At 33.7% G+C, this 17,000-nt stretch overlaps 1 protein-coding gene across 1 annotated transcript in view; it reads right to left on the reverse strand.

The window, feature by feature from the left end:
* The window catches only part of NALCN (sodium leak channel, non-selective), a 278,783-nt gene that overhangs the window by 94,219 nt on the left and 167,564 nt on the right, over positions 1-17,000 (reverse strand). Inside the window, exons 10-11 of the mRNA XM_074192773.1 lie at positions 13,835-13,971; positions 11,765-11,937 (exon numbers count right to left, since the gene is read on the reverse strand). Of these exons, the coding sequence (XP_074048874.1) occupies positions 11,765-11,937; positions 13,835-13,971 (310 nt within the window). The remainder of the gene's footprint in view (positions 1-11,764; positions 11,938-13,834; positions 13,972-17,000) is intronic.

Here is a 17,000-nt window from a genome sequence, read left to right on the forward strand (position 1 = left end):
TTATTTCAAAAACTCAATGAAATGAGTATTGCATGCACATATTGTTTATCTATCTGTGGAAAATTTGGCTCCAAGTTGATTTCTTTTTCTATACTTGAAAAAATTCAAAAACTTCATAATATGTGGAAAAATAGTTTTAATAAATACATGACCACAAAGGACCAAAACAATGCTCATATGAATAGGGCTTGATAAGAGTTATTTCTTTTGGAAAGGTGGAGCATAATCATCATAATGAGCTATTTTATTGAATGAGACACCCACATAAAACATAACAATTGAGAATAAATAATTACTCAAAATTATATAGCCAGAAATTGGCACTTAAGTGCATTTGAATTTTTCATGCAACCATGAACTGAAAATCAGTTCTAACCTCTAGATGACATACCTTGAACTGGTAGGAAGGTTGGTGTACAATAACATATTATAGTGACATGCACAGAATGAAACAGAAAGAACTTATTTAAGGTAGAATGAATAAAATATCCATGTTAATATCTATTGTGTGCTATACTGCAATGTTAGCCAGAAGGATGACATGTGTCTATATGTTTTATTATGAATCAGACCATTTATGTGGATCAAGAATTCTTCTCTCTAGTCAATCTAATCTGCTAAAATCTAAAACCGAAGGAAATGGGATTTGTGCCAAATGGAAGAACTTTCATCTCTGATAACTGTGATCTGTGTGGTTTAGGTCAAGTCACTAAGCCTCAGGCAACTTCATGACTTATCTATTAAGTCAAAGATAATTGCAATCTACATTGGTGAATGAAATTTCCATATTGGAATTCCTTCCATTGATGAAATCATAGGGGGCAGCTAGGCGGCTCAGTGGATAGAGGACCAGCCCTGGAGTCAGGGGTACCTGAGTTCAAATCTGGCCTCAGCCACTTAATAATTGCCTAGCTGTGTGGCCCTGGGCAAGCCACTTAATCCCATTGCCTTGAAAAAAGAAAAAGAAAAGAAATCATAGATGCTCTTTATATTGATGTGTCTTGATCATAATTACATTCCTTTGGGTATGTATTACACATCAGTATTTCATTATGATATAGCCTACTTCTCCCTATTACCTTGTGAGATCAATGTATATATCAATGGAGGTGAATCAGTTGAAACCTGGGAGAGAACTCAGCAGGTTATAAAAAAATCAACTCATTTAGTGTGTAATTGGATTTAAGCGAGTGAGGACTATGCATTCATCAGCCCCACTTTCTCCTCTGGAACTATCTGAGTGCAGTGGCCAAATATGAATCAGGATGATTTGAGATGTCCCTGGATGCAGTGGGAAACTTTAACTTTTTTAAACTAGGATTTTAACATGTCTCAGTTTGACTGAGGCAAAATCTATTCAGTGATTAAGGCTGGGTAAGAAATGGGGCAGAGATTAGCTTTTTAAACCTAGTAAAAAACATCATTTTAAGAGGGGAAGACCCTCAGGTCAAAAAAAAAGAAGCAATTGCTACTTACATTCCCTCTTAGCCAACCAGGACCTAAACAATGTCTCCCAGTCATTCTGACCCGTATCTGGACACTGGACCAGATGGCTCTGGAGGAGAAAATGAGGCTGGTGACTTTGAATAGTCCTTCATCACTTAAATTCAATTCACTGCATGCCATGGCATCAACATCTCTGATGTCATGATTCTCTTTGAGATAAAAAGGACAAACAATACTGGATGCAATAGGAGCTGTCCTACTGCTGACCAGTTGGGCAGCATAGCTCCTTTCTTTTCCTCTCCCATCCCCTGTACTCTTTTTTCCTTCCCTCTTCCATCCCCTTTCCCTTCTCCTCTCCTCTCCTTTCAGTTTACATAGGGTAGCACACCCTTATCTGCAGGTGTTTTGCCCAAAGGAATGTAAATTTTGATCATCAAAACCTGGCAAGGTAACTTGAGGTTCACTCTAGGTCTCATCAACTGGTCAACAAGACCCACTTCATCATTATTGCTCCAGTATTATACAATGAAAACGAAAAGTAAAAGTGACGTTAGGCATCATTGAGTTTGGCAAAAATGGAATCAAAAGAATATTTAATTATTTGATCATTTCTAATATATAATACTATGGCAGGATGGTGCACTAGTAGGGCTTTTATTAGATTAAAGGATAAAATTAAAACAAACCTCATTTATATAAAATTCTTAATTAAACAGAAAATTAAATTAACCCAATACTTTATTATGCCAGCATGTTGATGAATCGATGCTTTTCTTTATTAGGACACACACAGATATCTGAAGAACTTTTTTAAAATATATTTTTCTAATGACATGTAAAAACAAATTTTTACATTCATTTAAAAAAATGAGTTTCAGATTCTCTCCCTCCTTCCCTTCCCTCACCCTTCATTGAAAAGACAAGCAATTTGATATAGGTTATGCATGTGAAGTCATAAAAAAAACATTTCCATATTAGCCATGTTGGGAAGGAAAACACAAACAAAAAAATCCCAAGGAAAAAAAAGTTTTAAAAAATTTGCTTCAATCTGCATTTAGACTCCATCAGTTCTTTCTTTGGAGGTAGATAACATATATCATCATAAGCCTTTTGTATGTTTTGTATCATTTTATTGCTAAGTTGAGCATCATACAATATTGCTTTTACTGTGTTCACTGTTACTCTGTTTTTTTATGCTCCTATTTTTTTTGGTGGGGTAAAGGATTTAAATGACTTGCCCAAGGTCAGAAGGTCAGTATGGATCAAGTGTCTGAGGTCTTTCAGGATCAATGTTCTATGTATTGTACCACCTAGCTGACCCTTTGCTCCTATTTTAAAGCTAGTTCTGGGGGTCTGTAAGTTTTCAGTTCTCTTATATAAGGAGAAGTGGGTTCACTATTCTCCTGGGCTGTTCTTTGGTCTGTAAACTACCACAGGTACTCTGTTTCACCCTGGAACCATGACCAGTATTCCCAGTCTCCTGTGGCTCCGAACTCCAGTATAGTACTGCTCTTCCTCATCATGGAACTGAAACCTAGAACATGCAACAGAGACTTGCAATGCAATAGTCTCCTATACCAGTGCCATCAAAGTGTCCCCAGTAATCATTTTCTGACCAATTGCCTAACCCTTCACTATCATGAACTGAGATATCTAGAAGCTGCAATCCAGTCACTCTCAAAGCCATCTGCTGGTTTACTGTGGTGGCCTTTTGTGGATTATGTTTTATTTTCACCCCAGAAGACAGATAATTCCTATTAACCTTCCAAGTTGTCTTGGGCTGGAAAATTGTTTCATCCCATTCTTTTCCTGCTTTAATAGCTCCAAAATTGCTTTTTAGGTGTTATTTTAAAGTTGTTTTGAGGGAAATTTGAGAGAGGACAGGGGAGTCCCTGCCTTTACTCTGCCATCTTGACTTGACCTCTTCCCCTCCCTCCAAAAAAAAAATAACAAAACAGGACTCTGTAATTGGAAGAAGTATAAATTAAATCCTTTAATAAGGATTGATTGGAGACCAGCAGCTGCCATAATTACAGCTCCAATAGCATACATTAATTACTATGGTTAAAAAGCTCATGTTGGATCTTAGTGGCATCCCATGAGGCTAGCCACCACCTGTCTTATACCCTGCCTCTAGGTGCCCCCTTGATGCTCTTAGCTTAGGGTCCTGTAGGCCTGAAGCATTTACTTTGGAAAAATTAGTGTTCAAAGCAGACCCAAGTCACCTAGATACCCTAACTAGGAATAATGAATTAGAGTTCTGGTTCTGTTTTGTTGGTTTTCGGAGCAAGGGCCGTGATTAAGAACAATGGCCAAGATCACTTGAATTGTGCCTCTAGAGATGAAATTCTTGGACCAGAGATTCAAAGATGATCAGATACTGTCAAGGTTCTGATCAAAAATGATGCTGATGGTGGCATTGTTGACTCACCAGGCAGCTTCTGGGAAACCAAATTATTTGGGTTCTGGGGGGTGTGGTGGGGAGTTGCACAGTTGACTAGAACAATTCAATCACCTTACTGACGATTAGATCATTGAGAGACAATGAGAGTGATACCATGATCTCACAAAGTTTTTGCCAAAAATCACCATACTATTGTTAGATCCAATGTTGCAGGAGCACCATTGTGCCTAGCTGATGTGGGAGGGAAATCATATTTATAGGCCCAATATGCCCAGAGCATCCCAGACCTTCACTAGAAATCCTGTTTTCTCACTAATCAGGAAAGGGGTGAAATGGTTCTGAAAAAGGCATCTGCTACCTTGATAGAACAGAGAGATATAGTTCATTATTTCTGGTATTCCTGTGTTAAAAAGATCTTTTTTGGGAATATGACAAATATATTGTCTTCAGAATTAAAAAAAAAATTGGTATGAATTTTAATGGAAAATTCAAATTATAAAGTAATCCAAAGTTAAATCGTTACAATTTTATTTGAGAATGAATCAAGAGGATTTTTTTTTCAAGAGGAAAATTTTAAGAAGAAAAGCAATAAATGAAGTTTATGTGCATAAACACCGACTATGTGTATAGATACTATGCTAGGCACTAGGGGTAAAAAAGGCAAAAATAGTTCCTTCCCTTAAGGAGATCTTCACAGTCTATTGGAATGGACAACATACAAATAACCATGTAAAAGCAATACACACAAATGTTTTAAGTTGTAGCCAGGTACAATCAACATATATAAATATATATTTAAAGTTGTTTTAAGGGGAATTTATGAGTGAGCAGTCAGGGGAGTTCCTGCCTTTACTCTGCCATATTGGCTTGACCTCTCCTCCTACCTTCAGAAAAATAATAATACAGGACTTTTTCAAGGTCCTATAATCAGAATGAGCACACTTTAAAATGTTAACTAGAATTCATTGGAGGACAAGCCTAATTACCAATGTATAGAGGTTACACTATAAAGAATCAACTGCGTGAAGCACTGGCACTAAGTGCAATACAATGTGAGTAGAATTTTATCTGAGATTTGAGGGAAGCCAGGGAAATCATAAACATGAAACAGAGAGAAAATTGTAGCAATGGAATAGCCAGTAAAAATTTATGAAGTCAAGAGATAGAGTAAAATGTTCAAGTAACAAAAAAATATAAAGAGTATCACTCTATTTTATATAACTTAAGTCCCTCATAACATGACAATGCAATCAGAATTTAATTAAAGACTCTTAGGATTATTTCCAAAACCCTAATCCTAGACTGGTTTACCTTTGAAATTAAGAACTTAGTTTTTTAATGGTAATTTTATCCAAATATGAAAAAAATAAGAGTTTGAACAAAGCCTAATCAAGGAAGGTAAATTATGAAAAAATCACTTATAGTAAAATATTACCTTGATGCTTAATTACTCATAAATTATCCATAAATTGGAACCTAAGTACGTTCTTACTTAAGTTAACTGTATTTATTTTACATATAAGGAAACCTATTGAAAAAACAAAGACTCAATTATCTCTAATAAATCTATGTATTATTTGACATAAAGCAGCCTTAAAAAGTACATTTGCATATCCCTAGTATGAAATGTTACAAGAAATGATTACATGCATAGTATAAAAATGAAACTATGTAGATCAGGTCTTCAAAATAGGGCTCCATCATTTTGTTTAATTCAGTTCATAAATCAAACACATTCATGTGCTAATGAAAATAGAATAAACACAATAAAATATAAATGAAAACATAATAAACACTAAATATTAATTCTCTCCTGATTTGAGACTGAAGTATCTATGTTTATCTCAGAGCATTAGAATAGTAGATAGAGTGTTGGACTTATACTTAAGAACATAACTGTTGCATTCCATACTACAGACTGAAAAGTGGGGTAGTTTTCATTTTAATCAAGGTGAAAGTCCTTTCCTGAACAAAACACCTCCTCTGCCATATACTGGTTATAAGATGGTGGGTGTGTCGTTTGCGTTCTTGGTTTTCTATAGAACTCTACTGCTATAATTTGTAAAACAGCTACTGAACTGAATTACTGATATGGTTTAATGTCAGGAGCTCCTTATATCAATGAAATAGTAGCTCCAGTATAAAACAAACAACAAAAAACTTCCATAAATTTATTCTCTCAAATTGCTATAACTAAAAAAAGGCAGATGATAATGTATTTTCAAGATAAAAAAAAGACTGTCTGATAAACTAGTGTTTGATATTGAAAGTCCTAACTTATTTTGGTAAATTATTAGATTATACATAATTCCAGAAAATGGCAACAGGTTAATTTTTAGAATAGAAAAAAAGATCAACCCTGAAAAAATGATACCTAGGAAGCAACTCGAACAAATCAAACAAGATGCAAAACCAAGAAGAGCACAACATGTTGGACAGCAATCACCAGGGCTTTTCTGAGAGCAAATCATTCTGAACAACTTAATTTTCTTTATGAGAGACTGAGTAGCTGCACAGATATAGAGTGAAGCAATAGAAATGTCATGGGGGGAAAATCCAATTCTTCTCTGGAATGAGGGGAAAAAAATAATTGGTAATTCATGCATTATAATTTTGTTTAGGCTTTAATCCCAAGGTTTATTTGTTCAGGGGAAAGGACTTTCACCTTGATTAAAATGAAAACTACCCAAGTTTTCAGTCTGTAGTATAGAATGTAACAGTTATAGTCTTAAGAACAGCAAACAAAAATATCACAATGAATTTGCTATATTCTTGCCTCTTTACTTCATCCCAGGATCATTCTTTAACTGTAACAAAAGGTGTGGATTTCAATAATGGTGTGGATTCCAGTCATCTTGTACTTTTATTAATAAGGCAAAAATATCTGTGGGATCTGACCAAGCTGCGATATTCTTGGACAAAATGATAGAGTAGCATTTTTCTGACAGGGTCGGGTGACAGAAGCAATTTACAACTCTCCTTCACTCTTATACTGTTACTATTCATGTTTCCCAGACAGCATTTGAAGACTCCCTAGTCTGGATGCTTAGATCCTCAGGAGATACATTCTCAGGAGCTCAGAAGAGGAAACTGAAAGGGAGAGAAAAGTGGCCTGGGAATTTGGGTTGAAGGCAACAATATGGGACAAATATATCTATTGAAAAAGCTAAAGCCAGTGTGTGGTTAAGACTGTCCGTATTTCTAAACTCTATACTCAGTAGCACAGTGAAGGTTTTCCTTTAAAAATAACTTGTGGACTACATCTAAATTCACTTGTACAGTTTATAGGAAAACTCAACAATCTTGGATGTTATGGTGACAAGGGCAGAAGAAGAGGCGAGGTTGTATTGTGTCCCAACATAACAGAATCTAGGGTTAATATTGAAAATATGGGGAATGGTCAGAGAGGGCATCTATCTTAGAAGAAATGTTTGCTTTCTTCCACTATGTGAAAAAAAATTCCTCTTAGGTCATACCTGCCTTATGACAGCCATAAATAAGAGGGAACTCCTGCTTTATCCACCCATATTTTAGTCTTGATGTGGTAAATCCTAAAAATTGTAGAAATTGCTATTTGACAACTTTTCATTGTCATAAGGTCAACACTCTGTGATAAGTAAATAAAGCAAGGCAGAATTTTCTCCCTCCTTGCTCTCCTTCCTTTTCCACCCCAGTCAAAAACCCTAATTCCTTATTCCTTTTTCCTGAAATGTAATAGAAACTAGTAAATCTTTTGTTTCCAGGGAGAGAGATAGGTATGTAAAAAGTGGGATCAAGGTAATCAAGATAGGATTTTTTTTAAAGAGCTTGTTAGGGATGTGGAGTTGCCATGGCAACTACTTGTTACTGCTAAAACCAGAGTAATTACGCTGACAAAATCTTCTATACTATAGACTCCTCCCCCCTCCCCATTTTCTGCAATTTTTGACCAGTGCTTTGCTTTTTTCGCAATGATTTCCTTCAGGTTTTTGAGGGCTTGAGATCTCTCTATCAAGAGAAAAAGTGATTTGCTGCAACACAGATGCGGATAGCATTTTCCAAGTAAAGGAATAAATCTATTTTGTTGTTGCTCCAAGTGTTACAAATAGACTAACTTCACTTCTACCTAAGCATAGAGAAGAAAAGAGCTTATTTTGCCCTAAAAAGTGTTGCTGGGGGATTTGAATAAAGTGAATAATGCTTCACCTGAAATATCCAGAGTGGCACTTCCCAATGCCACAGTAATTTGACATGCCAGTAGAAATGTCTGAGTGTCTCACTGACAAATTAATTTCACTGAGGGTCCCAACAGTGATTTCCACTGAGTTAAAACTAAATATAATTTGATTTTTTAACATCTTCAAAGGATTTCCTTATATGAAATATATGAATTATAGAAAGCTTATATCTGCATTGCAATTATTTCTTCTATGGTCCCTTCAAGTTTTAAGTTTATCTTCTTCTAATTTTATAAGATGAACTCTTCCCCCATTTTACAGTATTTCTTCTCAGATCTATTACTTTCTCTCTCCCTTGGCAATCAGGGTTAAGTGACTTGCAAAGGGTCACATAGCTAGTAAGAGTATGAGGACACATTTGAACTCAGGTCCTCCTGATTCCAGGGGAAATATTCTATTCACTGAACCAGCTAGCTGGCCCTTGTCAATCTATTTCTACCAGATTCTAAATGTTTCAAGCTTTAAATGATGCAAGTAATATCCCTTAAACTTTACTTTGGGGAATCCCTTGTTAGGATCAATGAATCTCAAAGTTTCCATTTACATATCCATTTTTACAGTTGCTTGGCAGAGGTGACAGTATCTTTCTCTTAGGGCTGTAGGAGGGAGTTTGAATTCCTTGCTTTCCAATTTCTAAAAGAAACAGGGTTATAATTGTTCTTTAGATTTTTATATTGTCCTAGTTAATTTATCATGTGTAGATCTTTGTGAATTGTCTTGAGAATGATGATTATATTATTCCTGTAGAAAAAATGCATTACACATTTCATTTATATAACTTTTAAATAAACGTCTGAAATAAATTTTAGAGGAACAACACCTGGTCTAAAAAAAAGTTCTGGATCTTTCAGATATTTGGCTAATGACTATATGTTTCCTATAGTCAAAACCAAGCATGGATTTAAAAATCTTTCTCAATATTGCTCCTTGAAAGAAGTCTTTTCTTTATGACATCATATTTAATCTTTCTAACCTTCAATGGCAAAAATAATAAACACAAAATGTAGAATTTTTGGAAGTTTGCATAATTATTCGTATATATATTATCTCTCCAGTTCTCATAACAACCCAGTAAACTATCATTCTCATTTAACTGAGAAAATGATGACTCAAAGACTTGTATGTGGAGCTACTAAGTATCATGGAATTAACTGAAACCAGGTCTTATGAAGTATAATTTCATCAAGTTATCCCCTATGTCATAGTATCTCATGAAGGTTTGCTTCTCTTGAAAATGGATGGAAAATTTCTATGTTTGTCTCATTTTAGCTCTAAAGATTTATTTTAAAATATTTCTATTTTTATGATATCATTATTATTACTATTACTATTATTATTGTTGTTATTGTTATCCAGAGAGTATTTATCCAGAGAAGAGTCATCAGAAATAGTAAAAGACTTTTAAAATTAATGTTGCCTAAAGGTGAATTGAAGAAATAGAGAATATATTGTCTGGTAAGGAGAAGAGTAAGGAAGGACATAAAAGTTATCTTCAAATTTCTGAAATTCTGTTATGTAGAAGACAAATTAAATTTTGTTATTTGGCCACAGATGAGAGATCTGGGAATAAGGAGATGAATTTAAATGATACAAATTTAGATAATAGAGGGAAAAATTTCCCACCAATTAGAACTCACTTAAAGTGGAATGTGTAGGTTCATTAGTTATTGCATTTCCCTTCATTAGATGACTTCAAGCAAAGACTGGATGATAATTCATCAAGCATGATATAGAAAAACTCCATTTCAGATATAAGCTGGACAAGAAGGCTGCTAGGATTCCCTTCAAATCTGAATCTCTTGATTACTTTCTATATTGAGAAAAGTAATCATAAAAGCTATTCATCAGATATGACTAATAAAGAAAATGCACTTTAACATTGAAGAACTATTACTTCTGAGCTCACAGGAATGACTGGGGTACTCTATACCTACTCCTTGTTGTCTGCTCAGACATGAAGACTGAACTGTTTTCAGTCCATGAAAGTTTTCTTTTAATGAGAAAGGAACTAGATTCTTTTTATCACACCATTTAACTTGTTTAGCTCCCCAGTTCAGTGTTTGGTGAGAAATTTTCCTTCTACCTTTGAACATGGTGCATGCCTAAGAATCCCCTTTCTCCCCACACCTGGAAGTAATAGAGATATCCAGTGTATAATATGAATCAGTTATGAGGCAGGTAACTTATTCCTACATATAAAACTCAGGTCTTTCTGACTACAGATCTAGTGCTGATTGATTGGGATTGATCCTAATAATCAATGTCCTTCCTGAAATGTGTTGCCCAGAATGAAATAAAATGGCCAGTTGTAGTCTAATCATGATAGAGTATAGAGACACCATCAACTTTTTATACCTGTCTAAATGCAGTCCAAGATTGCATTAACTCCTGTGGATGCTATATGACTCAATATACATACAGATACACCTTGACATATATGTATATATGTGTTTTGTATGTATGTATGTATTTATATGCATGTATGCCTAATATACATACTTATATACATGTACCTTTCTCTTCACTCATTCACACACCATCTCAGTTCTGGCCTTCATATGAATTTTGCAATAACTTTTTAATTTCTAATTTCTAATTACAATAGCTTTCTAATTCTAATTTCTTTGGGTCTCAAGGCTTTTGCTACTTAAATCTATCCTCCACAAAGCTGCCAATATGATTTTACTCAACTATATATCTGACCATGTCACCTCTAGGCAGTAAACTCCAGTGACTCCCTATTTTCTCTAGAATCAAATATTCAGTCCTTACAACCTGACCCTTTCCTATCTTTTCAATCTTTTTTACACTATTTAAATTTTTTTAAGGCAATGGGGTTAAGTGACTCGTCCAAGGTCATACAGCTAAGAAATTATTAAGTCTCTAAGGCTGGATTTGAACTCAGGTCCTCCTGACTCCAGGGCCAGTGCTCTATCCACTGCACCACCTAGTTTCCCCCTACCTTTTCAATCTTAATACACTTTACTTCCTTCCATGAATCCTAAGGTTCATCCATACTGATTTGTTCCATTTCTGTGCTATTGTCTTGGCTGATTTTTGTCTGGAATGTTCTCCCTTTTCACCTAAATCTCTTAGCATTCCTAGAGTTAGTTAAAATTCATCTCAAATGTCATCTTCTTCAAAATCCTTTTCTACCATTACTAGTAAATTCCCCTCCATCTATTCTGAACCTATTTTAGATAGATTTACATGTTTTCAATTCCCATTATGACATAAGGTCTTTGAATACAGAGGATTTTCTTTTTTATGCCTACAAGTTAGCACAGTGCGTAAAAGAACATAAATGCTCAAAGATGCTTATTGGTTAATTGAAAAAAAAAAGTTGTTCTATACTTATGTGACCCTTGAATGATTTTTCCCTTTTTCTGTCTCTTCTTCAAAGATTACGATAAACATTATTCAATTGTGTTTTTAACGGTAAGGAAATGAGCATAGCAAAGAGAATATTTTTAAATTTAAAAAGTGATCCTCTGGTCTAATATTCTTCCAATCTGCTCTCACTAGTCATAAACAGAAGCACAGAAAAGCACATTTTGAACCCAACTTGTGTCTTTTTTAAAAGCTCCGTCATTGTATATATTATATGGTTCTTGATGAGCCTGAGCAATTGGATCCTGGGACCAAATAGAGTGAAAGTATGCATTTTCTCAAAGCAGGAAAAAGTGGACTTAAAAACAAATTTGGTTATTTGAGATAATGCTACTTGCCTTTTGGTCGATGTATTTGTTGTCCTCAATTGCTGATCTCTTGGAGTGATCACAGGAAGAAGAAGAAGCTGAAGGAAGTCTCCGTAAGAGGCAACTTGTGTCTTGTTGTTGGCGGTCAATGAATTGTTTCATAAAGCTTTCCCTTTGTAAACAAACCCAAGAGATGTCAAACACTTAATAAACAGAAGGAATGAATGCTCATTTTCTAGTGATATGACTGGTAAAGGAGTATTCAGACAAAACAGGAGGAAAAGAGGAGAACCATAAAGATAGATTCTAAAAGACACTTTGACTAGTGTCATTTTTTGATAACATCTCAGACATACATTTTTCATCTGCAGTAAAATTCTGCAGTGGATGGAATTTCATAAAAGAATCTGTTCTGATAATAGTTACAAATTTGCAGAATCCAAGAAGAAATCTTATGTCAACCAGTCAAACCTCCCATCTGATATAAGAATTCCATTTAAAAGAACACAATGATGCAGCCCTTGTGTAACACAAAACACTTGAATTTATAAAGGTGAATTAATTAGTAACTAAAAGGGATTTGAATATATCTTCAAGATACTTCTGCTAAAAACATGAAAAAATAGTTAACAACTTTTAATCACAGAAAGAATAAGTAATGAGACTATTAATTATATGAATTTTATGGGTAAATAATATTTATGAAAACTGAAAATTCATTTCACTTATTAATTCCCAGTTAAAGAAGAATGTATCAAACCTCATCTATATAAATAGCCACTTAAATATCTAATGTATTTTCATCTTATTCTTCACATTTTCATTTGTGTAGCATGTTACAAAAAATACTTTTATTTGAATTTTAAATATCATGGAATCAAAACTAGTCAAATATAATGAATTAAAAAAAATCATCTCCCTCTCATCTTAACTCAAAAAATTATAGAAAGAGAACTAGAAGGAAATTTAGTGATAATGTAATCCAATCCCATTATTTTGCCTCTATGTAGAATAAGGATCAGCCAGGTTATTTAACTTGCCAAGGTCCCATAGGTAATAAGCTTCAGCAGCTTTGATCTGAACCAAGGTCCTCTGACTAGAAAGTCAGTCAGTCATCTTTCCACTGTATCATTTTCAGTGACTGTATCTTGATTCTCTTTTAAATATGTGTTTTTCACTCCCTGGACAAATGTTAGGAGGTCTTTGACAAGAATTTAGGAATTGACTGTAGTTGAAGAATAGTCTGACACACATTTCTCTGACATCAAAACTAGTTTTCTACTTATTTGGTGGTCAAAACAAGTGACCATCTCAGGAGACAAATCAATTACTCCATGACCTATAGTAAAGAGACTTTCATCCAGGTCCAAGGAATAGAAACCCGTCAGCTATTTTGTGTACCGATTTTGTTTATGAGGACATTTCTATACCACTAACATATTTTCACTTTGAAAGACAAATGACAATGGCTAATTCTTATATCAGACTTTATGGTTTACAATTTGCTCATTTAGTCTTATTTTAAAGATGAGAAAAATTAGATGGAGAGTTCAGTGACTTAGGCTCACATAATCAGTAAATGTTTAAAAGGTAGGATTTGAATAGCAATCTGTTTGACTCCATACCAAGCACTCTATATACTATTTCAGGCTATTTTTCTGAGGAGAAAAAACAATTTAAAGAATTCCTTGATACATTAATCTCTTTTCTATTATGTATATATATATTCTTTTTCGTATATATATCTATGTGTATATTTATTTTCATATGCAAGAATTCAAATATATTCAGGAATATGTTTAAATGTATGTGTGCAACTATGTAGTACAAATACATTTACATAATTATAGAATTTTGCAGTTATCTAATACAGAATTATATCTATGTATATGAAAATAAATATATATGTATGCATGTATGTATGCATGTATGTGTATATATATGTATATATATATGTATATGTATATATATATATATATATATGTATTCCTGAATTTGAGATAAATAACTAAAAAACCAGATATGAAATTAACCTTGGGCCATAAATCTAAGAAATAAAAACAAAGTACCTGATTTTAGGAACTGTAAAATCTGAAGGAAGCTTTGAGATTTTCACCATTTGTGGTCGATTAGGAAATTTTTCAAAGATACGCAGTCGCAAAGGAAGCTTTTCCTTGGTATCTGCATTTGCTTCACTTTGCTTCAACTAAAAAAGAAAGGAAGGACTATTAGTAATTGAAGATTAGTGATTCATAATCAATGGAGCAAGAAGAGTAATCACAAAATGAAACATAAGATGGCAGCAAAGACCTACCAAGCACTGCCATAGTGAACACTGTAGATAATGACATTGAAATTCTGTAAAGTACAAAACTAGAAAAAAGACATGTAAAAATCTATAAAAATAGAGAAATTGCTTATATTTTTATTTTCATATGTAAGCCTCTTGAACACATTATATATTCAATTCTTTTTCATTTATGGTTTACTTTTTTATTTACTTAACATTTAAAATTATTTTTGTGTCACCTACATTTCCAAATCCTTTTCTATTTCCCTAATATGGTTCAAATCTTTTTTTATTAGAATTTTTATTTCCTTGGTGTAAGATGTTCCTGATGAGGAACTTATTTTACAAATATAGATTATTAATGATAATAATTGCTAGTATTTAAATAGTTTCATAAATTTGCAAAGCACTTTAAAAATATCTCATTTTTATACTTGTAACAACCCTGGGAGGTAGGTGTTATTATCTTCATTTTCAGATGAGGATACCAAAACTTTCCTGATACCTTTAATTCTAGAGCCTTTCCTCTATTTATTATTTCTAATTTATCTGATATATTGTTTATTAAACATAGTTTGCATGTTGTCTCCCTCATTAGATCATATGCTCCTTGAGAACTGGGACTGTCTTTTGCCTTTATGTCCCTCTTGTTTAGCATTGCTATAGAACATATTATGTATTTAAAAATGTTTATGGACTGATTCAGTGACTTGGTGGGTCACAAAGTTAATAAGTATATGAGATGATATTTGAACTTGTCTTCCTAATATGTCCAGAGCTCTACTCATCAATCTTGCCTCTAGTCTACTCATTCTGAAGTTAATAGTATTATAGATCTGCAGGAAGGTACTGGACTGAGATGTTCACACAGCTATTGTATGTGTCAAGAGCAGAACTTGAACCCAGATCTGCCTAAATTGGATGCCATCTTCCTGCCCACTAGTTTGTGCTTTCTTTTATTTTTAGCATATCACTAAATTGAAACTTCTATTTTTGTTAAAAGTAAACAACAGAAACCCATCAAATATATATATATACTGTCAGAGATGAACAACAAAAGAAATCTTAGATAGGCAGAAAATTAGATTGATTTGTAATGTTTAAGAAAACAAAGTTTTTAAAAAGTTTGTACCACATATAGGTATATACATATATCACTCTCTAAAACTCTCCTAAATTGCATAATAGTTGCTAATTTGTATTGGTAGAGTTGTCTCATCCTAAAGGTGCCTACATTAATCCAGTCCTTAATCCATCATGCAGTTTACTCAATTCTATATTATCACCACATACAATTACTAATATTATAGTTAACATTTTTATAACTTTATGTTTTACAAATGCTTTATGTCAAAGGAGTCAGATATATAGCCTGTTGCACTCCTGAATAGGGCTAGAAGCAAATTAAATTATAACTGAGAAATATTTAACAAAATAAATAAAAATGCAATAGAACTTAGATAATAGTAATGTGCGATTATCTAAGTTGATATGGCATTAGTATGGTTAAGAGGTCCCATTTTTACAACACTGGAGGTAAGTATTATTAGTATTAGCAAATGGTAGTGGTATTATTATTTCTTATTTTTACATAAGATGAATTGAAGTTGGAGTGTGATCAACTGACTTCTTTATGGTCATTGAGCTATTGTGTCTAAGGTCATATATGAGGTCAGGTCTTTCTGACTGTCTTTTTCTTCTCTTAAGGAGTTCAACACCTGACTCATTGTCTTCATCTACCCTTTAAGTCTCATATTTGAGAACTTTAATAGACATCTTGAGGACCCCTTAAACATTTCCTAAAGTGATCACTGGAATCTTCTTTTAATGTTCATCCCTGTCTTCTCCACTTTCTTAAAGAAGGTAGTCTTCAGGATCTTGAAGTGATTCTTTCTGCATTCTTTCCTCTCCTCTCACCTCCACCACCAGTTACTCAATGATTCATGACTTCTCCTAGTCCCTGGGAATATCTTCCTACCCAAACCTCACAAGAGAAGGGGTTAATACAGGGGCATCAGAAAGGGAATGGCCTTTTTCCATACCTTTTCCACCATGGCACCATTCCTCTGACCTTTCTCAATACAACCTTCCTTTTTTTTTTTTAAAAAAAAAGGTTTTTTTTTGCTAGAAATGAGGTTTTAGTAACTTGCTGAAGGTCACACAGCTAGGTAATTATTAAGTGTCTGAGTCCAGATTTGAACTCAGTTCCTCCTGACTCCAGGGCTGGTGCTCTCTCCACTGTGCCACTTAGCTGCCCCTACAACCTTCCTTTTTTAAAATCTATGGGAAAATGGGATAGTAGAGGAATTTGAGGAAGGAAAAAAGTGGTTTCTAAACTGCCAGCAAGGAGTATAGAGTAACTCCCTGTCCTCTATGTCAGTGGGCTAGCTAGTAGTCTGTTGGGCTAGCTCACTCTAATTATTACTCTAAGTGGAAGGAAGAATAGAGCCTCTTCTCTCTTCCTAAACTCCTCTCCTCTATTCTCCATTTTCTAAGAATTCTTTTAATCTTAATTTAGTTAAAACTAAGAGGGCATAACTGAAATTTTACTTTGAGGAAGAAGGGGGGAGAAAGCAGAATTTAAATTATTTTTCCTATTATAATAGATGGGGCTTTTATGACCATTCCCATGTAAATATCTGACCCCTATGATTCCCATAATTCACCACTACAGAAAATGAAAATGTATGTCCTAGTTTTCATAAATAACTTACAATTTTCCTTTGTTCACTGGCTAAAGTTTTTTAATATATATATATATACATATAAAGGCATGCTTTTATATAAATATATATGTATATATGTAATATAATTGTATATATTATTATGTTTATGTCTTTTATATATCATCTACCCAATAGTGCCTTTGGGGTAAGACTAGATGATATTTGTATAATACTTTAACTTCTACATAGTTATTTTTATACAAAAATTCTGTGAGGTAG

This window comes from Macrotis lagotis, chromosome 6 (assembly GCF_037893015.1).
Source record: "Macrotis lagotis isolate mMagLag1 chromosome 6, bilby.v1.9.chrom.fasta, whole genome shotgun sequence".
Lineage (NCBI taxonomy): Eukaryota > Metazoa > Chordata > Mammalia > Peramelemorphia > Peramelidae > Macrotis > Macrotis lagotis.